At 33.5% G+C, this 22,756-nt stretch overlaps 1 protein-coding gene across 1 annotated transcript in view; it reads left to right on the top strand.

The window, feature by feature from the left end:
* FSIP2 (fibrous sheath interacting protein 2) overlaps positions 1-22,756 on the top strand; it is a 92,793-nt gene that overhangs the window by 34,603 nt on the left and 35,434 nt on the right. The window contains exons 14-16 of the mRNA XM_038001871.2: positions 7,628-7,685; positions 11,179-11,215; positions 13,527-22,476. Coding sequence (XP_037857799.2) covers positions 7,628-7,685; positions 11,179-11,215; positions 13,527-22,476 — 9,045 coding nt within the window. The remainder of the gene's footprint in view (positions 1-7,627; positions 7,686-11,178; positions 11,216-13,526; positions 22,477-22,756) is intronic.

The raw sequence follows: 22,756 nt of genomic DNA on the forward strand, positions 1-22,756 counted from the left end.
CACTCTTGAAAAGTTTGCACAAATTTGGGTATTTGAAAGGACTCACAAGACTATATTGAGCATACCAACATAAACTATATAGCAAAAGATATTGTGTGACTAGAGAAAGAGAGGACAAGCAAGCATTAAGGGCCCAAGAATCATACAGGCACAACCTCCTCAGAACCTTTATTCACACATGGACACATTTCATTTGTGGATCTATATGAAAAAAAAAAAATTGTTTTCTGGAAAGCTCTCAATGTAGTCATTCTTAGTAGGGTGTTTTTCTGCCCCTCTGGTTACATAGCCAAGCCATGTTGTGTATTTGATTAATCTGAGTGAAAACCATTAGTAAATAAAGCTTGCTCTGAAGTTCTACAGGGACGTTTGGGATCTTAAATTTCAAATCATAAATTGCATGGTCCTAGCTTGTGCAAAAATGAAAAATCAGTTATCTAAACTTCCACAGAGTTAAGGACAGAACACTCCCAGACCATCTGTTAACTCTATCTTCCAAAATTGTGTGTGTTTTTTTTTTTTTCGCGGAGCCTCATTCTCTCACCCAGGCTGGAGTACAGTGGTGCAATCTCGGCTCGCTGCAACCTCTGCCTCCTGGGTTCAAGAGATTCTTCTGCCTCAGCCTCCCGAGTAGCTGGGATACAGGTGTGTGCCACCATACTCCACTAATTTTTGTATTTTTAGTAGAGATGGAGTTTCTCCATGTTGGCCAGGCTAGTGTTGAATTCCTGACCTCAGGTGATCCACCCACCTCTGCCTCCTAAAGTGTTGGGATTGCAGGCATGAGCCACCTCACCTGGCTGGGTTTTTGTTTTATTTAAAAATTACATTGTGCCGGGTGCAGTGGTTCATGCCTGTAAACCCAGCACTCTGGGAGGCTGAGATGGGTTCATTGCTTGAGCTCAGCAGTTTGAAACCAGCCTGGGCAAAATGGTGGTACCCTGTCTCTACCAAAAATACAAAAACTTAGCCAGGCATATTGGCACACATCTGTGATCCCAGCTACTTGGAAAGCTGAGGTGGGATAATGACTTGACCTGGGAGGCAGAGGTTGCAGTGAGCCACGATCATGCCAGGGCACTCCAGCCTGGGTGACAGAGTGAGACACAATCTCAAAAATTAAATAAAATAAGAAAAAATAGAAATTATATAATAATAATAATAGCTTTCATACTCTATATTTTACTACGAATGTACAACTCAACACTGTACATTTTGATGTCAGTTGTCCTGCTTTTCATTGGTTTATATGTAATTTTTAACTTTTCCTCTTAGAATCCCTTTCAGTGTAACAGTTAACTGGCTGAATATTGCTTTCATTTCTAATTTTGATAACATTCTTATTATTTATTTTTAATTCATTTGAATTGATATCAAAAAATTAAATCTGTTGACATTGTTAATTTTGATAACATTTCTATTATTTCTTTTTAATTTATTTGAATTAGTATCAAAAAACATAGGCTTTAAATCTCTTTTCATTGATGTTAAATTTTCTTTATAGCTAAATATGTGATATAACATTTTTAAGTGTTTTATGAATATACAAAATAAGTCTATTTTCTATCTGAGGTTTGCAATATTTTTATTATTGTTGTTATTATCATTATTATTATTATTATTATTATTATTATTATTTTGAGACAGAGTCCCACTCTGTTGCCCAGGCTGGAGTGCAGTGGTGCAATCTCGGCTCACCGCAACCTCCGCCTCCCGGGTTCAAGTGACTCCCCTGCCTCAGCCACCCGAGTAGTTGGGATTGCATGTACCCACCACCATACCCAACTAATTTTTGTATTTTTAGTAGAGACCAGGTTTCGCTATGTTGGTCAGGCTGGTCTTGGACTCCTCACCTCAGGTGATCTGCTCACCTCAGCCTCCCAAAGTGCTGTGATTACAGGCGTGAGCCACCGCGCATGGCCGGGATGCAAGATTCTAATCCACATGTTGGCCAGGCATATGGTTTCTGTTGCAGCTACTCACTCTATCCTAAGGAAATCAGCCAGAGATAATACATAATGAATAGGCATGGCTATAAATTTTCCATCAGTTTTGCTTCCGAGGATGACCATAACCTCCTCCCTGAAAATAACAGAGTGCTGTAAAGTACAGCTGGAGGAGGTTAGGGGTAGAGAGACCCTCTTTTATTTCTCAGCAGAGAGCTTAATATTTACTAATATATTAACCCTGTCCCTCTAACACAGAAATAACTGTGTTTTTTAAAAAAATCAAATGATATCTTCTGCAAATAATAAAATTTAGTTACTTCCTTTGCAATTCTTATAATTGTAGTTTTCTTTGCACTCTTCCCTTTCCTAAGACCTGAAGTGCAATGATTAATAAAGTGGTAAAAGTGGGCTCCTTGTCTTCTTTCTTAGTAAAAAAAAAAAAAAAATGTTTAAATAATTTCTCATTTGTATAATATGTACTGTGATCTTTTGGTAGATAATAATGTTAGGCTAAGAAAGTATCTTTCTACTTCTAATATGCAAAACTTTCTTATTAGTGGTGAATTTTGACTTTTTAAAATATATTTTATGTGTCTGTTAAGGCTATCATATTTTATTGTTAAAACAGCCACACACCCTTGATTAAATCAGTTTTATCTATCATGTGTTTTTCTTCTTATACATGTGTAGATTAAATTTACTAGTAATTTGTTTAGGATTTTAGCATCTAGGTTCTTAAGAGAGGTTGGGTTTTAATTTTCCTTTCTCATAGTATCCTGATACGGTTTTCATGTCAAGATTATACTAGCTCCATGAGTTAATTATGTTGGCTGCTTTTACTGTTTTATAAACGTTTACAAAGTTGAAATTATATATTCTTTGAATGTTTAGTAGAAGTCACTGTTAAAATAAATAACCTAGTCTTTGTTCTTTTAGTGAGAAAAAGCTAAATTATGAAATCAATTACTTTAGTGATTCAAAATTATTTTTCTTTTTTTTGAGTGTTTTCAGCAAGTAACTTTTTTTCTAAATTTATTTAATTCTTATACATTTTCAGATATACTTGCATAAAGTTATAAAATATCGTATTTATTTAGATGAGATTATTGAAAGGCAGTATGGCATAGTCACTAAGAGAATGTACTCAGATAGATAGGTTTAATCCACACTCCAGTACTTAAAATGCATGTTAGTTTGGCCAAGTTATTTAATGTCTCTGTTCTTTAGATTTTCCAACTATAAAATAAGTATAAGAGTAGTAATACATACGATTGTTATGGGAATTCAATGAGTTTATATTTTAAACTTTTTAGAATAGTATGTGAAACTTAGTTGGTGATATGTAACTATGAAAATATAAAATGTATCAAAAAACTTGCCTTATAATACTTCATTTTTTTCTAAATCATGTTTAATATTCAATTTTGTTTATTAGTTTGTACTCATGAGTTAGTTATTAAATTTTGTACTCCTGGGTTAGTTACTCTAAATTTACTTTATTTTTGTTGGTGGTCATTTATAATTTAATTCCATTGTAGACTGAGAGTATGATCTTTATGATACCAACCATAAAGAGGAATCTAGAGCATGCTTTCTGGCTTAGCAAACATGATTAATATTTAATAGGTTCTGTGTGGTTGAAAACAATGAATATTGTTCAATTTGGGATGTAATGTTCTAAATATGTCCATTCAATCAAGATAGTGAATTGTGTATTTCAAATATGTAGCTTATTACATATTCAAATACACATATATACTTATTTTTTACTCCTTGTTCTAAAAATTATTGAAAATAATGAGAGTGGGTTTGAAAACTCGTTAATGTAGCTCTGACCATTTTAAAAAATATTTTTGATCTAGTGATTAGACATATCCAAATTTTAGAATCATCATATCTTCCAGGTGAATTGAATATTCCTATCATCATGCAGTGACCTTTACCATAAGTTATGTTTTTTGGCTTAAATTAAATGTGTCTATTATTAATATAGAGACATCAGCTTCTAATCTTAGTGTCTTTATTTGTTTAGATGCCTCTTGTAGACAATCTACAGCTGGATTTTGCTTTATTTTTAATGTCTTAGCATTTCTGAATTTTAACTGAACCCAATCAATTTGTATTTATGTAAATTACAAATCTTTGGAAGTTTTTTACTGCCTTATTTGTGGTTTCTCTTTGTTCTACTTTTTAATATATTTTTATTTATTCTTTATTGCATTCTCTTAGAGTGCTAAATTTAGTTTTTAATCTAGGTTTTTTTCTTTCTGTTTTACAAATTGCATAACATATGTATGTTTCTTTTGGCAATTACCCTAACATTTTGTTTAAATTTTTATGGATACATAAAAGTCAGACATATTTTTGGGGTACATAAGTATTTTGATATAAGCATACAATATATAGTGATAAGTCTGGTTAATTGGGAGATCTGTCACTCAAACATTTGTTATTTCTTTGTGTTGAACACTGTAAATTTACTCTTCTAGTTCTGTTGAAGTATATTTAAAATAAAAGTTAAAGTTGGATAATTTACTTCTAATCATCACTTTGTATCAATACATATTATTGTCCAATAGTTTAAATTTTGACATTTTAAAGGTTTTATCAGTCAAATTACTTTCTTATTACTGTTTTATACAGATTTTATTTATATTTGCCCACCTGTTTACCAGCTTATTTTGTTCTCCACTCATTCCTTCTTGCATTTAATACTTCTTGGGATTATTGCCATTTGTCCTAAAGTACTGCATTCTTTAGAAAGGTCTTTAGTGAATGTATTTTGGGAGTAAATTCTCAGATTTTATTTGATAAAAGTGTCTTTATCCTTGTATTAGAATATCATTATGTCCAATGATATGAGTAAGTTTCAGGGGATGGTTATTTTTTTTTCTTAGCACTTTAAATATAACGGATTTTTAGGCTTAGGCACAAGAATAACTTGAACCTGGGAGGCAGAGGTTGCAGTGAGCCAAGAACGTGCCACTGCACTCCAGCCTGGGTGACAGAGCGACACTCTATCTCAAAAAAAAAAAAAAAAAAAAAAAAATTGTTTTGTGTAATTCTTTTACTTTTTATTCTGTGTAATTATTCCTTTGTAAGTGATTCTTCTGTCCCCCACGTCAGGCTGTTTTTAAGATGTTTTCTTTGTTTTTTCTTTAGTATTATTATTAGGAGCAGTTCTGTAAAAGTTTCAGCCATTTTCTCTATCTATATTGCCTCTCTTCATTTTCGTTACTATCTTCTTCTGAGTATTAGACTACTTTCTTGTCTCATGTACTTTAACAACTGTATTTTCCATTTCTCTCACTGCATTTCTGTTAATTTCTTCAAATATGTTCTCCAGTTCACTAATTCTCTCTTTATTTAGTTTTTCTATATAATTTATTATTTCATAAATTAATTGCTTTGTAAAATTGAACTATGATATATATATAATACAATTTCTAAATAGTTATTTTTAAATTTGGCTGGACTTCTTATAGGCTGTTTTTCTATTCTTACCCTTTCTTTTTTTTTTTTTTTAATTTATTTATTATTATTAAACTTCAAGTTGTAGGGTACATGTGCATAACGTGCAGGTTTGCTACATATGTATACTTGTGCCATGTCCCTTCTTAATATATTTAAACATATAAAGTCCTCTTATTTTATATTTTATATCTGCTAATTCAAATATTTTAAATCTTTGGGGTCTAATTTTAATATATTGTTTTTGTTTCTGTTAAAAGCCATGATTTCTTGTTTTTCTTTTTTTATATTTCTGTGGGGAGTGGGAGGTTGTTATTGTTATATGTGAGCTCAGTTTTGACAGAAATTTATTATTGGGGATTCAATAATATTTGGATAGACTATAATTCTCTAAAAGAAATTTACGTATGCTGCTGCCAGCTATCTGTAAGAGCTGTGAACACTGATTCATCTTAAATTAAATTCTCACATGGAGTTTTAGGGACAATACAGTTTCTGTGGATTTGAAACTCAAGGTCATAGAAAACATAATCTGTGATTACGAATTCTTAGCAAATGCTTTTATCTTGTCCTCCTCCTTCTCCACCCACAGCCAAAAGCCAAGACGTAATGTGTCTGCTTCCTCTGTGGCATGATTTTTTTTTTTTTTTTTTTTTTTTTTTTAGATGACTAATTGAAGATGTAGCTCATTGGGATCCTAAACAGATGACCTCCCCACTTACAGTGGTTGGACTTAAGATTTTTCAACTTTAGGATTGTGTAAAAGCGATAAACATTCAATAGACACTGTATTTTAAGTACCTATACAACCATTCTGTTTTTTACTTTCAGTATAGCATTCAATAAATTATATAAGATATTCAACACTTTATTATAAAGTAGGCTTTGTGTTAGCTGATTTTGCCCAACTGTAAGCTCATGTAAGTGTTCGGACCAAATTTAAAGTAGGCTAAGTAAAGCTATATTATGTTCAGCAGGTTAGATCTACTAAATGCATTTCCAACTTATTTTCAACTTATGATGGGTTTATTGTGATATCAACCCCATTGTTAAGTCAAGGAGCATCTGTATATTTTTAGGAGCTCTTAGTTTTAATTCCCCATCTTTTGGGGGGCCCAATGTCATGTTTTAAATGCTCTGACCAGACACTAAATTTCCAGATGTGGCCACTGTCCCTAGGGCAGGTATCAGCTTCAGCATTTGTTTACCTCTATAGATTTGTATTCTCCCATTTGTTTTACCTTCAGAAAGTTCTACTATCTCTCTGAAAGTTTAGCTATTTTTAACAGTATGGCTTTAATGCTCTATACTGAATTCTAGGCAAAATTAAAGATACTTATTTAGCATATTGTGGGAAACCACAGAAGAGATTTTTTGTATTAAAAATAGTGTTGTCTTCACATTTAATTTTCAGATATGGGCTCCGCCTCCCCGGTTCACACCATTCTCCTGCCTCAGCCTTCCCAGCAGCTGGGACTACAGGCACACGCCGCCATGCTCGGCTAATTTTTTTTGTATTTTTAGTAGAGACGGGGTTTCACCATGTTGGCCAGGATGGTCTTGATTTCCTGACCTCATGATCCGCCCTCCTGGGCCTCCCAAAGTGCTGGGATTGTCAGTTCCTTTCTTTCTAAAATTGATCACATACCAAAACATGTTAAGTACTGAGGATATATGTGGGAAGTCATAATCAGGTGTACACAAGAGTAAACATAATTACTGTGTAGGCATGATGAGTTTTATAATATAAACATGTTTAGAGTGTTTTGAGAGCACTGGGAAGGGTATTTATTCAGGTAGGTATCAAGGAAGGCTGTCAGGAGTTAACATAAGCTGAATGAGCCCTAAAAGATGAGAAGTTAAAATACAGCACAGGGTGTTTTAGACAAAAGAAACTGCAAAACCACAGTCCACAGAGGCATGAGAAACATGATATATTTAGGGAACTGCAAAATATTCTGTCTCTGGACCATAGCTTAAGTATGAAAGACTAGTCAGAGAAGACACTGAAGAGGTAGATAAGAACATCAGATCTTACAATACAGGTCCTTGCTAAGGACTTTGGACTTCACTGTGGAGAGTCCCTGAAAACCTGTAAACAAGGCAGTGATGACAGAGAATAAATGGTCCTCCTACTGGAGGATTACCATTTAGCAAATTGCTGAGGATGCATACAAACTATGTCATTTTATTTTTCTGATAAATAGGACCTCAGGCTCATGCTACAGACCCGGGTATATTTTCTTCTCCTGTTTACACAAATATGTAAGTACCTAAGGAATTACATGTAATCATAAATAATTTTAATAATTATATAAGAGTGCTGCTCATAAGCAAATTATTCCATGGAATCCTCCATTTTTATAGTTCTACTTGGATTTAGTGAAACTTAGTCTTTTGCAGACTTTCAATACTAAGCTTAAGTTGTAGACAAAGTGAATCATTGTCCTTTCCTTTCTCCTTCTCCTTACCTATAATCCACCTATAGTCAGGACCTCCATGCCATTTTCAAGTGTATCCACATCATAGCCTTCTTTTGGTAGCTTCTCATGATCTGGCTTTATTTGTTTCCTTTTCTCTTCTTTGAAACAGCTACCATTTCTTATGCTTTTTGAGATTACTGGCTGTCTAAGACTGGTAAAATAGTTCATAGTATAAATGACTTAATCAGTTATTCCCGCACCCCAAAGGCTATTTTGCAGTTGAATAAAAAAAAAATAATCTCTAATAGTGGAAATTATGGCACTTACAAGAGATAGTTGTTAAGCCCAGGGACTTTTCATTCTTCAAACCTTAGTGACCACCTATTTTGTTGATGTTTATATCTGTTTTCCTCAACTCAAGAAAAGAGAGAGAGGAAAACACGAATCTAAGTAATGGCAGTGAGCTTTGTATTATTTTATACCCAATGCCATAATCTTTTTAAAAAATCAACAAACCAAATGAAGTCTAGGATAAACTTTACAAACCCCAAATTCCTATGAAGATGATTGAGTAAAATAAGTGGTGCGTGACGGCAAATGGTATTGACATGTTCAGACAAGGTTTCCTGAAATAATAATTTTTATTTTAAGACTGATAAATATCAGTTTGTTTGACTTATTGAGTATTCATATGATACATAATACTGTAAAAGATGCAGAAGGAAGGAAACTGACTTGTCTAGTTCAAAGCAATAAAACTTGATGACCATGTGAAGACCATATGTAAAATAACATTGTTTATTTTATTTATTGGATACAAACATTTTTATGTATTGGAAATATAAATACCTACTATCTCTTTAAAGAAAAGGTTAGAAAAGGCTCATAATATAGTTGTAATAACTGCATTTTTTATCTTCTCCTATCCAAGAATGTAGAACTACAAAAATCACTTGAATCTTTCATAGCAAGCATTTTGGATATTCTTTCATTAAAAATCCAACTTAGTGAAAAATAAAGAACTCTATACCTTACCTGGAGCTTCTTCACCACTGCCCCAAGAGCATACACAGAGATCCAAATAGAGAGCAAAGACACATATGTCACACTCCTCTTGTTCAGGTTTAACTCCAGGTTTTATAGGAGTTTGCTGTGGAAGCCTCACATCTATTCCATTATTTCTTTTCTCACTTATTGCTTAGTTTTCTTGTTCCTGATCAGTTTTTTAATGTTAAAAAAGATTTATAAAATAGAGATGAAAATTCAGTACCAAGGGAATGAAAATAAATATGACTGCAGTGGGAGTAAAGTTGCAATAATTAAGCATTGCACTTAGGTGATAAATAACTTTGTATTACAGGGAAGGTATAAGGAGTAACAGAATGAAGAAGGCATAAATCTATTACCCTGAAGACTGTGGTTAAAACTTGTAGTTTATTTATTGTGTAATAATCTGATGGTTTTTAGTAGGGGTGTAATGGTCAAATTAGCATACACAATGAATAACTTTGACACCAATATATAGGAAAAATTGAAAGAAAGAAACTCAGAACCAGTTCCCAAAAGCTATCTGTGGTCTGCAAAGACTTCATTTGGGATGAGAGAGAAGGAGGCACAGATCCAAAAGACTTTAAATCGGAATTTATTTATCAAACATTTATGGAGAACCTATGTTCAAACTATAATGCTAGATTTTGGGCAGATACCAAAATAAAACTATGTTGCTATGATTTCAGGGTATTATTTTTCAAGGATATTACGAAGCTGGAGAGAGGGGATGAAAATAAGACAAGTTAAAACACCAAAACTCACTGCTATTACCTAGATTCACTGTTTTTCCTAAATAAGTGCTCTCTGGAATGCTGCAAGCCTTTGATTAATTTTCTAGAGCCCCAGAAACTATAATTCTCATCATTGTTCTTTTGCCAGTTTACTTGTTACTTTTTTGGAGGAATGAATTTCTGAAGATACCCTGCCATTTCTGCTGATGCCATGCTTTATCTGGTTAATAAAATTGTTTTCTAATAGTCATCAATGAAGTTTTTTCAGTTTCCTGACTAATTTTACCTGTAGGCCGTTGCACTTTGTTTGGTTCTGTGTGTATGCTTTTGGAGCAGAAAGTCTGCTGGAAACTGCTGTCAATGAATACATAGAACTCCTTGAGTTATGTTTCGTGCCAATGATATAACATGAAGAAAACAGAAAAGTGAATCTGAATGCATTAGGTTGCAGAATATCTAAGAGAAAAACCTGTGGAAACTTGGGTTGACCTAAGAAACCAGATCCTAGAAAAACAAATAAGGACAAATGATAATGGTGTCACTGACATCAGCTTTCATGATCCTAATTGCATACTGCCAAAAGGTACTAGTCTAAGGATAGACTGTTGTCATGAAGCCCATTTTATGAACTGAACCCAGTGAAGTTTGTTTTTTCTTTTTCTGCCAAAATATAGGATATAGTTTTCAGTCTGGCTGTTTCTCAAAATTGAATTATATCCCTTGGGGGAAATGTAAATTTGATCATGTGGAGTACAGGTCTAGAAAGGAGTGCCAATTTTCTTAAGAAAGTAGAAAGAAGAAAAGAAACAGTTCAAATCAGCAAAAAAATAAGAAAATAAATCAGACTTCAGATGTAGATCTTGTTTTAATAAATATTTATTTTCTATTATTTTTATGATTGAGCTATTATTTTTTTGTAATTCAGAAAACTATGTTTTTATTTCATTAGTGTGTGATGGTAAATCTAATAACACATGATAGAATATTGTCATACACAGAAAAGGAATGCATCTAAATCGGTATTAAATATAGCTAGAAACTTATTATTTTAACCCATAGTTACTGAATAATCATTCACATGTTTTCTTCCTACTGTGGAATATGGGGAGGGGACAGTGGAACTGTGGCATTTGAATGAACAAATAAAGGATTTTCAGAAAGTTCTGATCAGATGCCTTGCTACTCCATCAGGCCTTTTAGCAGTCACAAGGGACTCATCTGCCCCCTTCCTGCAAATCCTATATCCATTTTCAGAGAAACACAATGTAGGCATGGCTAAGGTGTGTTAGAAATGTAAGGATCAGAGAGGGACACTGTTTATGCAGCAGCCATACTCCTGTTCCCCTGAGTAATAAAGCACATTTCTGAAACTAGAGGCCAGTCTAAGGAGGAAGTGAAATAGGGAGGTTGGAAAAAATACTGTGTTCTTCATTTTGAATTTCTATAGAAAAACTCTTAGAAACAACAAAATAATTCTATAATTAGAAATTTTGGGAAAAGTTTTATAAATTTTTGACTCTGTGTAATAACTAAATGATCAACCTTTCTTTACAGGCAACAAAACATCCTGAAAAATTGCTTGCAAGAAAAAGTATGTATCATAAAATCCATTGATAAAGCAACATATTAGTCATAGTTTCTGAGGCGTCATAATAGAAAATATTTTGTTAACTAATAAGAATCATCCATTGATATTTGTTAGGCTTCCTTTTTGCCCTTTTTTTCTTCTTTGAAGTTTACTTTCAGTTCATTCTTATACTTTTCTGTGGTCCAAAATTGTTATCAAAAGATAATACTGACCCTTCAAGACAAGGTCTCATGGGTACAGAATGGTGAGATATTAACGGACCTAACCATCATAGGAAGAGAATCAAATACCACAAGCCTATTCTATCATGGTAAGCCATTAATCAATAAGGCCTTTCAGATCTTGCTGGAGAACTCAGTAGTAGGTGAGTTGAGATGCTTGGATCTGTCTTCAGCAGTTTTGTGAAAAGGGACCTGGTCACCTGTGAGCTGAGACTTGGAACAGGCAAAGATAAGATAGTGTGTTTTTATGAGGCCTAACTCTGGATCTAGACTGAACGGTCAGGAAAGAGAAAGGATTTGAGGAACAACACATACTCTGACACACTATTTAACATGGAAACTTGCTCAGTTCACAGAATATGCAGCAAATACAAAAGCTTTGACCCAAGGGAATTTTTTTCAGTTTAATGTTGTAATAGAAAGCAATTAAAAACTAGGATTCTATCTATCATATTTCACTACAAAGAAAAAGTTAGAAATATATCCCTCTTTGGTATATTGAGGTTGGAATCTCTTTGCCACAACTAACCTAAGAGTAATAATTTAGGTTATTATTTATCATCTCTAGTAATAAGAAAAATGATGTATATTGAATTCTTAGTTTATAATTGGTATATGTTGTAGTTGATTTAGAATAATTATCTTCTCTATAAACATTTAGGTATTGTTCTTAAATATTTGATTTAGAGTAAATTTATTTAAGACACGTATTTTACAACATAGACTGTCATCTCAAAATATGTGTTTAATACCACTAACCCATTGTTCATACAATAAGTTAAAAATATGTTTGTGTATTTGAGGATTACAGCTGAATAAAATGGCCTTTCCTGGGGTGCTCCTCAAATGCTTTCAAGTGAGTCAGAAGAGAGTGTGCTGCATATATGTTAACTTTTCTTTGAATGTTTATCTGAAATATGGATAATTTCAGACTAATTTAGGCAATATTTTGGGTGTGAGAAGCCTAGTTACAGGAATCATATTTACGCTGAGATCTACATATCAGTCTTCTAAGCTTTTCTGCCAATTACTTGTGTTTACAAGCTGTATGTTTTAAGAGTTTTAACAATTTAAAAATAGTACTACTTTATTATATGTAAGATGAGTTTTGTAAGCACAAAATATATTTGCAGTTACTTAGTAGAGGTTTATAGAATTCTACAGATGCATTTATTTCTACCCATGGTACAGTTCAAATCTATGACAGCGACACTGGTCACTAAGGAAATGGTTATTCAAATCTGGTTCTTGGTTCCAGCTCAAACAAATTAATAGTCTAACTTTCTTAACCTTGTTCAGCCCTCCCTACTCTTTGATTCATGAATCTAGTTTGGCTTTTATTTTCTCTCTAAATTAATTTGTTACCTTACTTTAGTATCTGTTCTCAGCTTTCCTATCTAGGAAAATTTGTATTTATACTTTTTTGTTGGATACAAAGCCCATCAATCTATATAAAGCATTAGCTTTTATTTTTGCCTATCAAATAATTCTTAACAATTAACTTTAGTCATTCCTATATTTATAGACCACAGGCTCACCCTTTCAGCAGGGACTGGGAGAGAAAATTGTTTATGTTCCTTCCCCAAATCTCAGCTAGACAGATGTTTCTGAAAGCATACAAATATTTTTGTTTTGAGAAATCATCCAAATGATCTGTTTTGAGAAATGTTTTGTTACAAATATTTAATGTATCTTTAAAAATTAGCTGGATCATAAACATCACATATTTTCTTTCCAAAATATTTGCATGTTGTGTGCCTAGACAGCAATTTAGTGATATTTTTCAAACAAAAAAATCATTTATCCTTTTAATAAATGCCAGGGGAAAAAGAAACTTCGGAGAGACGGTGAATAAAATAAATCTTACTCAAAAATGTACTTCACGGTAGTGCAGAATAAACCAACTAGAAATTCATCTTAAATTCTAAATTTCTGAACTGATATTTCTTTACTATTTTCTTTCATAAACCATAATGGTATTCCTCCAATACATTGATATAAAAATTAAATGTTACCTTCTATCTCCAAAACGTGTTGTTAAAATGTAAGTTGTTACATGACTTTATTTTCATCTCTGCTTACCTCCTTTCCAGGTAACTTCTGAAGAACTGAATATTATAATTCAGAATATAATGACCTGGGTTGTGGCTACAGTGACCAGTATATTGTACCCAGCCATCACGAAGTATGAAGAAAGATTGCAAAATAATACATACCCAGTATCTGATGATTCCATCCTCTCTTCAGATAGTTCAAGTTTCTGTAGTACATGCAGTGAAGACTTTACATATAGAAGCTACACATCTGCAACAACGAAAACATTTCAGGCAGAACCCTGTGCATTTGTAGTCGACATGTCAGTAAGGAGACCAACCACGCCTATAAAACCTCCTCATGCACATGTGGAAAAAACAGTTGTGGGGAAAACATATCATGTAAAAGGACAATCTATAACCTCTAAACTTAAATATAATAAAACCAACTTGCTATATTCATACCCTAAGCTCAGAAGTTGTAAATCAGATAGTCACCTTTTAGCATCATTTGAAACAGGCACAAAAAAATCTAAGGATGCTACCACTGAAACAGATAGCTTAGAGAGTTCATCGCGTTGTGATGAAACAGCAAAAGCCATGGATGAAATGAAGAATTTAAAAAATGTTTTTGTTAACTTTAAATGTTACTTGAAAGGGGAAACTGAAGTGATTTTAGAAAGCATTTTACGAGAAATAATGTCTGATTTAACCCAGGCCATTCCCTCTCTCTCTTCTGTTACTGCTGAAGTTTTTGTTGAACCGTGTGAATGTGTAAAAGAAGTCTTGCTTTCCAATGTTGGTATTTCCTCAGTTGCTTCTGAGATTGTGGAAAATATGCTTGAGAAGTTAGAGTCTGCAGTTGAGAAAAAATGTGTTGAGATGTTTTCACAAGATTTGTCAGTCGACATTAAACCAAGTTTAGCAGCCAGTGATGAACTTCTCACATCATCTAATGGAAAACCTTTGAAAAACTCAAAGCTTCATACTTTGGACCCAATGTGTGATATTGCAGAGGACATGGTGCATGCCATTTTAGAAAAACTAACGACTCTTGTATCTTCTAAGCAAAATGAATTTCTTCATCTTAAAGACACAACTAAGCTTTCCTGCCAGCAACATAAGACAGACTCAATATGTATGTTCCTTCAAAGAGCTGGCAAAAATAAATCTAGTCTTGAATCTGATGAAGCTAGTTTAATTGTCAATGAAGAAGTACAAAATTTAATATCAAATATTTTTTCCCAGTCCTCTTTGGTTGGTTATATAGAGGAAGCAATCAGTGCTATACTAGGTTATATACAAACTGAACTAAATAATGAGAGAATTATTGCATCTGAAGAAACAGTAGTATTCCTTCAGCTACTTGATGACATCCTTGTTCAGCTCCATCAGGAACCAGTAAATAAAAGTTTTCAAAAAAGTAAGCAACGGCAACCCAGAATAAGTAGTCCTTCTGACACCAAAGAAAAGTACAGACTCACTGGCACTAGATTGTCAAATAGTCCTAGGTCTGGAAGACGATTTCCACCTATAAATGTTCCAGGCATGGTTCTTTATTCTGATGATGAAAATGAGGAAATAGAAAACATTGTAAAAAATGTGCTTGATTCAACTTTCAAAGACGAAAAAGTAAAATCACAAGAAGAGATACCTAATCATTGGTTTACAAAGGGAAACACTTGTTTTGAATACAAAAGAAATATCAAACTACCTACAAAGCCTGTTTCTAGAAACAAAGCTGCATTTCATGATTGGGAATTAAAGACTGAGCTACCATCTACTAATCATGAAGATATTGTAAAGAAAAACCTTTGTTTGAATAAAGACATTTCAACTTTCAGCCAAGATCAAAAGCATCAAATACAACAGGCTTCAGAAAACATAGTCACAAGTATTTTAAAAGAAATGCTCGAGGACGTATCTTCTGTTCCTTTTGGTCACTTAGATAGCAAAACTAGCAATGAAGCTTCAGTTCTTGTTTCAGAAAAGCCTCAAGGACTGTCACATCAAGAATGGATAGATCAGATGTTTTCTGTTTCAGAAATCAGTACAGTGGCTCAAGAAATAACAGATTCTGTGTTAAACATACTTCATAAGGCATCAAACTACATTTCCAATACCACTAAAAGTTTCATTTCATCATCAGTTCATCAGACTTCCTTACATAATTCTGACACTGAACACGTAGTCAAAGAAGCACCAAATAAATGCCCATTAAAGACATGGTTTGACAGTGAAAAGAAAATGAAATATTTATCTTTATTTGATATTGATCCTGAAAAGCCTTCCTGGTTAAAATCTGGAAAAAGTGAACCTAAACCTGTAGATGACATTAATGATAAGATCATTCGTACAATTTTTAAAAGATTGAAGTCATTTATTTGCCCAAAATTGCATATGGGCTTCAAATCTTCATTACAATCTCAACTTAGTAAGTATACAGCTAAAATAGTAAACATTGTTTTATGTGCTATCCAGAATGAACTGGAACTTCACAAGGAAAACCTAAATCTTAGGGAGATTGACCATACAAACTCCCTTACAGATAAAGGATTTTTTGCTAGTACTGATAAAACATTAGAATCTCTTGTCACGAGTATTGATGATAACATTTTGGCAAGTCCATTATTAACCTGTATTTATGATATATTATCAAGTGAAAATGCACATCAAAGAAGCATTTCATTCTCTTCTCATAAGCCAAAGTCTGCAACTGACAGTGTTGATGTACAAAGCATTTTGCCACATAGGCAGGATAAAAAGTCTTTTCACAAATATTTGGCTACTCCTTGTACTCTCCACAGTGTCAATGATGGAAAAAATATTAAAGAGAATGCAAAATTGCAAGTGTTAGAAAGAATTGGGGAAACACTACATGAAATGTTAAGGAAGCTCCTGGGGACCCATCTTCATTCTCAGCCATCTTGTAGTCAACAAAGCAGAGATATGACCAATACGAATCAGAAAATGGTTGCTGCATTGCAGTCTAATATTCAGTTAATTTCTAAAGCCATTTTGGATTATATACTTGCAAAATTATGTGGTGTTGACATGGATACCAGTTTTGCAAATTGTGGATTAAAAGCTGTCTCAGAGTCTCTTGACATTGACAACCCATCATTTGCTTCAATTATTGAGAAAATGGCCAAATCCACCAAAATAATCTCCAGCATAGTTTCCAGAAGGGTTCAGGAGGATGATAAAGAAGGGACTAAAAATGAGGCAAAGCCTGTTGCTCCTGTGTCTTCCAAAACACCGAGCACAAAAGAAATGCATCCAAATAAACTGAAAGCTGTAGCTTCAGATATTCTTAATATGGTTTTTGCTAAACTGGAAGGGTTTGCCAATGGACATTTAGAAATTTTGGGTGCTATTAATGATGGAGATAAGAAAAGCAATATGATGGACTGGGAATGTGAAAGCAGCAATATTTCCAGAGACACACATGAAGCATCATTTCTGTCTGCTTTATATATGCATGCAAAGAAGGTATCAAGTGCTATTTTGAAGGCTATTCAAACAGAATTAAATGTGACCTCATCAGATTTGAAGAGTAATGAAAAAAACCCGCCACCTGAGACTCAAATTCTTAAGGATGTAGTCAAATTAATTTTAGATGCAGTATCTTCTGATATGTTTAATGAAACAGAATCTGAAGGGGGAGGCATTGAAACTTATCGATACAGGCCAACATATGGAAAACTTCCTGGAGGAGCTGAATCAAATTCATTTCTAGATGATGATACATATACAGATAAAAAAATTGTTGATGAGAGATCACCACAAAGAGAAGAAATGAGAACACATTCTCTTAAACAATGGGCTCTAGAAAAAACCTTAAACAAAATTGAAGTAAAACTCAAAGAACCACATATATCTCCAGTTGCTCCCATTATAAGAAATATTTTGAATGAAATTTTTCAAAGTACTTTAATCAATCAATTAAATGTCCTTTCTCTCTCCCACTCTAATTTTAATGGCATGCCTCACAATGTTGATGAGACAACTCCCCAAACATCTGTTCAATTTATGGATAAAATGATGGATCCCTTACTGTCTGAAGAAGATATAACCATAGTAACAGATAATATTGTTAGGACAGTATTTCACAAACTTTATTCAGCTGCCATTACAGAAAGAAATATAAGGGAAAATAGGTATAAAACTATCACTTTTTCAGCAAATGTTTCTCTTCATGAGCACACCTATGAAGGAAAGTCCTCTGTCACTGTGTTGGATGAAAATCCATGTACTTTTCAGTCTAGATTCAGTGTTGCTGACAAAGAAGCAAAGGTAAATCTAGCTGAAGATATTGTACAGGCAATATTAACAAATTTAGAAACTTTTGCTACTTCCAAAGTAAAATCTCTCTTTCATTCCCAAGTCAGCTTTACAATTCCAGTGGCTTTACCTATTCAGCAAGATCACAGTACCTTGAGCAAAGCATTATCAGCCAAAGATTCATATTCTGATGAGCAATTTTCCTGTTTCTCAGTAGATCATACTAAGTCAGGAAAGACCAACTTGTGCCAACTGTCTTTTTCTAAATTAAATACTTATGCATTACAAGTGGCTAGAAAAAATTTGCAAGGAATCAAACATGAATTAGATAAAGAAAGGGAAAATCCTTTTTTAACTCATGACATTGGGATTTCTGAAAGTATTGCAAGTCAAATTGTTAACGCATTGTTAGACATTATATCACGTAAAGGCAAATGTGACAAAAACAGTGCTGACAAAGAGATGGATTTAGATAAGCAAAAAGGTGTAATTGAAAAGCTGCTCAATAAGACCGAATATCAAAAAGTACTTCAACTTCAAATACAAGATACCATTGAAGGTATCCTATGTGATATTTATGAAAAAACCCTGTATCAGAATAATCTCTCATTTGCCACACCCACTCTGAAATGTAGCATAGCTGATAAACATTCAGAAGAAAATTCTGAAATGTTCATGGAGGGTGCAAATAAGATTATCCCTAAGCTTTCAGTTCCTAAATCAGATGTCATTTTGATATCTAATGATATAGTGAATATTGTTCTTCATAATCTCAGTTCTGCTGTCACACTTGTCATAAATGCAAAGAATCCTACTTCTGCAAGATTGCCCCTGACATTCTGTGATATGTTTCCAAAAACAGACTGTCAACAGCCTCTTAAGGGGTCAAAAACTGAAAGGAAAACAGAGTGTTTTTCATATTCAAAAAATCAGAAATCAGCTTATGCTGATAATAATCAGATAACTGTAGTAGAGAAAGAAGACACCCAGGAATCTGCCACTGACTCATGTGAGGAAAATACTAACTTCATTACTAAAACTATTCTTAATCGTTTAGAATCTTTTGCCACAGAAAGAATAGATTCATTAATTACCCTTGCTTTCCAACATAAAGAAAAGTCATTTGTTATCCCAGAATTGGAAAATTGTAAACAAAATGACCGCATCCTTTATGATTCAAGCCAAATGGAATCAGATGTAAATGTCCTGAAAATATCAGCAACTGAAACCATTCTCAGCCAAGAGCTTACAGATTTCACTTTTGTCAGTCACAGAAAAAAACTTGGATCCACAATTCACCTATCACAAGCTAGCCTTAAGACATATGCTGACATCATTGCCAGTGCCATTTTGAAGCTTATTAAAAATGACTTAGATGTAGAAATCCAAAAGATATATCCATATCAAAACAATATTTTGTTCCAAGAAAACATCATTGTAAGTGAAATTGTTGAGAGTATGTTAAAGATGTTAGATGATAAAAGATCTGTAAAGGAAATTGGTTTTAATTCAAAAGAGAATTCTAACTTTTCACAATTAGCTTTATCAAATGAAATATTGTTGGGGTACAAAGAGAAGGAAAGAAGTACCAATCAATCTCTATTTACAAAGTATCCATTAGAACAAAACAAAATGATATTGGAAAACAAAAGGCAGATAATTGTTTTGGAAGAAATATTTATGAGAAATGGAGAACCAAAAAACAAAGAAAAAGGTGAACTGCTCAGTGCAGTGGAAGAACTTTTGAATAAGTTGTATCAAAGAGTAATGGAAGTCATAGGCCATTTGCCTCCCCTTAATGAAACTTCCAACTTTATATCTAATTCTAAAATTAAAACATCAGACACAACACAGAAAAACAGTTTTCTATCACATATTAACAGTGTAGCAAATGACATAGTTGAAAGTGTTTTGGGGAAAATGTACTTGGTAGTTGTGACATCATTATATGAAAATAATAAAAGTAGGAGAGAAGTTGAAATGTCTGACCACAATGATTCCTTACCAATGAAACCATTAAGGTTTAGAGAAACTAAACAAGCAGGAAAAATAAGTAATTCCCCTAGATATGTGATACCACAGGCTTATTCTTATGTAGACAGTCAAAATATCTCTGTGATGGAAAACACCTTTTTGCCATATTTACCATTGCAAGTGAAGAAAGACTTAATTCAAATGGTTCTCAATAAGATCACAAATTTTGTCTCACTTCATCTAGAAGAGAGTTTGTCCCCTGAGTATTGTGCTGATAAGTTGCAACTTTTAAGGCCACACACGTTAAAGGGGGTCAGCCCTAAGGACAGCTCTAAGCCATGCTTTAAAGCAAATTTAAAAGAAAGGTCAAAAATGACTACTTTGCCTAAATTTACAAAAAAACCACACTTAGGACTGAGTGCTGCTAAGGCCAAAAGCAAAACCAAGTTAGGTCCTGGAGAGAAGACCCCAAAAGACAGCCGATCCAAGACTGCCATTGGGTTGTCATACATCATGTCAGCTGGAGATGCCAAAAATTTACTGGACACAAAATTGCCCACTTCAGAACTAAAAATATATGCCAACGATATAATAATTAATATACTTGAAACAATTGTGAAGGAATTTGGAAAGGTAAAGCAAACCAAAGCTTTACCATCTGATAAAATCATAGCTGCAAGTAAAATAGTTGATAGAGTTTTGCAAGAATTGTATGTTACAAATAACTGCAATTTGTCTTACCCGATCAAATCCTCACATCTCAAACTTTCACAGGGGAATATAGGCACAGGATCCCTTCCTAAACAACAAGCATGTTTTTACTTGGAGAATGTTTCTTCACAGCTAGAGCACATTTTTCCTAGAGAAGGTATATTTAAGAAAATGTTTGACAAGTGGCAAACAGAATCAAATGACAAGGAAAATGAAAAATGTAAGCTATTGATGATAACTGAAAATGTTTTGACTGAAATTTCAATAAAAGCAAAAGAATTAGAATATTCTCTTTCACTTTTAAATTTGCCACCTCTTGAGAACTGTGAAAGCAGGTTTTATAATCATTTTAAAGGAGCTTCTACTAGAGCTGAGGATACTAAAGCACAAATTAATAAGTTTGGAAGGGAAATTGTTGAAATGCTATTTGAAAAATTACAGTTATGCTTTCTGTCCCAAATTCCCACTCCAGATAGTGAAGAAACTCTATCAAACAGTAAAGAACACATTACTGCTAAAAGTAAATATGGTTTTCCAAACAAGCACAGCCTCAGCAGTTTACCAATCTATAACACAAAAACGAAAGACCAAATTTCTATGAGCTCTAGCAACCAAATTGTTCAAGAGATTGTAGAAACAGTTTTAAACATGTTAGAGTCATTTGTGGACTTGCAGTTTAAACATATCTCCAAATATGAGTTTTCTGAAATTGTGAAAATGCCTATAGAAAACCTTTCTTCTGTCCAACAGAAACTGTTAAACAAAAAAATGTTGCCAAAATTACAACCACTGAAAATGTTTTCTGATGAATCCGAGTCAAATACTATTAATTTCAAGGAAAACATAAAGAACATCCTTCTACGGGTTCATTCATTCCATTCACAATTACTTACATATGCTGTTAATATCATTAGTGACATGCTTGCTGTAATTAAGAACAAGCTAGACAAGGAAATAAGCCAAATGGAACCATCTTCAATTAGCATATTGAAAGAGAACATTGTAGCAAGTGAGATCATTGGCACACTAATGGACCAGTGTACTTATTTCAATGAGTCTTTGATACAAAAGCTTTCAAGGGAAAGTTTGCTACAAGGAGCTGAAAATGCCTACACTGTTAATCAGGTTGAATTAGCAACTAATATGAAAACGTTTACATCAAAGTTAAAGGAAGGTAGTTTGGGGATTAATCCTTCACAAGTGAGTAAAACTGGATTTGCGTTTTGTTCAGATGAAGATATGAAAGAAAAGTACAGGATTTCATCAGATTTACCCACCTCTGTTAGATCCTTTGTAGAAGACACAGTTAAAAACTCAGAGCCAATGAAAAGGCCTGATTCAGAAACTATGCCATCCTATTCTAGAAACAAAGTACAAGACCACAGACCAAGGGAATCTAACTTTGGTAATTTTGATGAGACCAAGAAAGGAAATAGCTACCTCCCTGAAGGCAGTATCTTACAAAAGCTGCTTAGGAAAGCAAGTGACTCCACAGAAGCAGCATTAAAGCAAGTCTTATCATTCATAGAAATGGGAAAAGGTGAAAATCTAAGAGTGTTTCATTATGAGAACCTAAAACCAGTTGTTGAACCAAACCAAATTCAGACAACCATTTCTCCACTCAAAATATGTTTAGCTGCAGAAAATATTGTCAATACTGTGCTATCCAGCTGTGGCTTTCCGAGTCAACCACATGCTAATGAGAACAGGGAAATAATGAAGCCATTTTTCATATCAACACGAAGTTCTTTATCTGAAGTATCTGGAGGACAAAAGGATAAGGAAAAAAGTTTGCTTAGAATGCAGGATAAAAAAACCAACTATATACCTGAGAAAGAAAACAAAAACCTTGAAGCCAGCAGGGAAGATTCTTCTTTATTGCAAAAATTAAAAAATAAGGAGTACCCAAAGATAGAGACTCTGAAGGAAGTTGAGTCCTTTACTTTTGCTGATCATGAAATGGGTTCCAGTGAAGTTCATTTAATAGCAAGACATGTCACCACATCTGTGGTCGCATATTTGAAGAACTTTGAAACTACAGGTAAGCAAGAAAGAACATACACTAAAAATTTGCATGATTTAGGAAGAAAAGCAGTAAAAGACATGTTTAAAAGATCTCCTATCTAAAAAGCTGTATTCACTATTTTTCTGAAAATAGCCTGGGAAGTAGATGACTACTGAGTTACATTTTAATTTTATTTTACATTTATTATTTTATTTTATTTAGAAATAGTGTCTCTGTCACTGAGGCTAGAGTACAGTGGCATGATCATTGCTTCCTGCAGCCTTGAACTCCTGGACTGAAGAGATCCTCCCATCTC

Source organism: Chlorocebus sabaeus, chromosome 10, assembly GCF_047675955.1.
Source record: "Chlorocebus sabaeus isolate Y175 chromosome 10, mChlSab1.0.hap1, whole genome shotgun sequence".
Classification (NCBI taxonomy): Eukaryota; Metazoa; Chordata; class Mammalia; order Primates; family Cercopithecidae; genus Chlorocebus; species Chlorocebus sabaeus.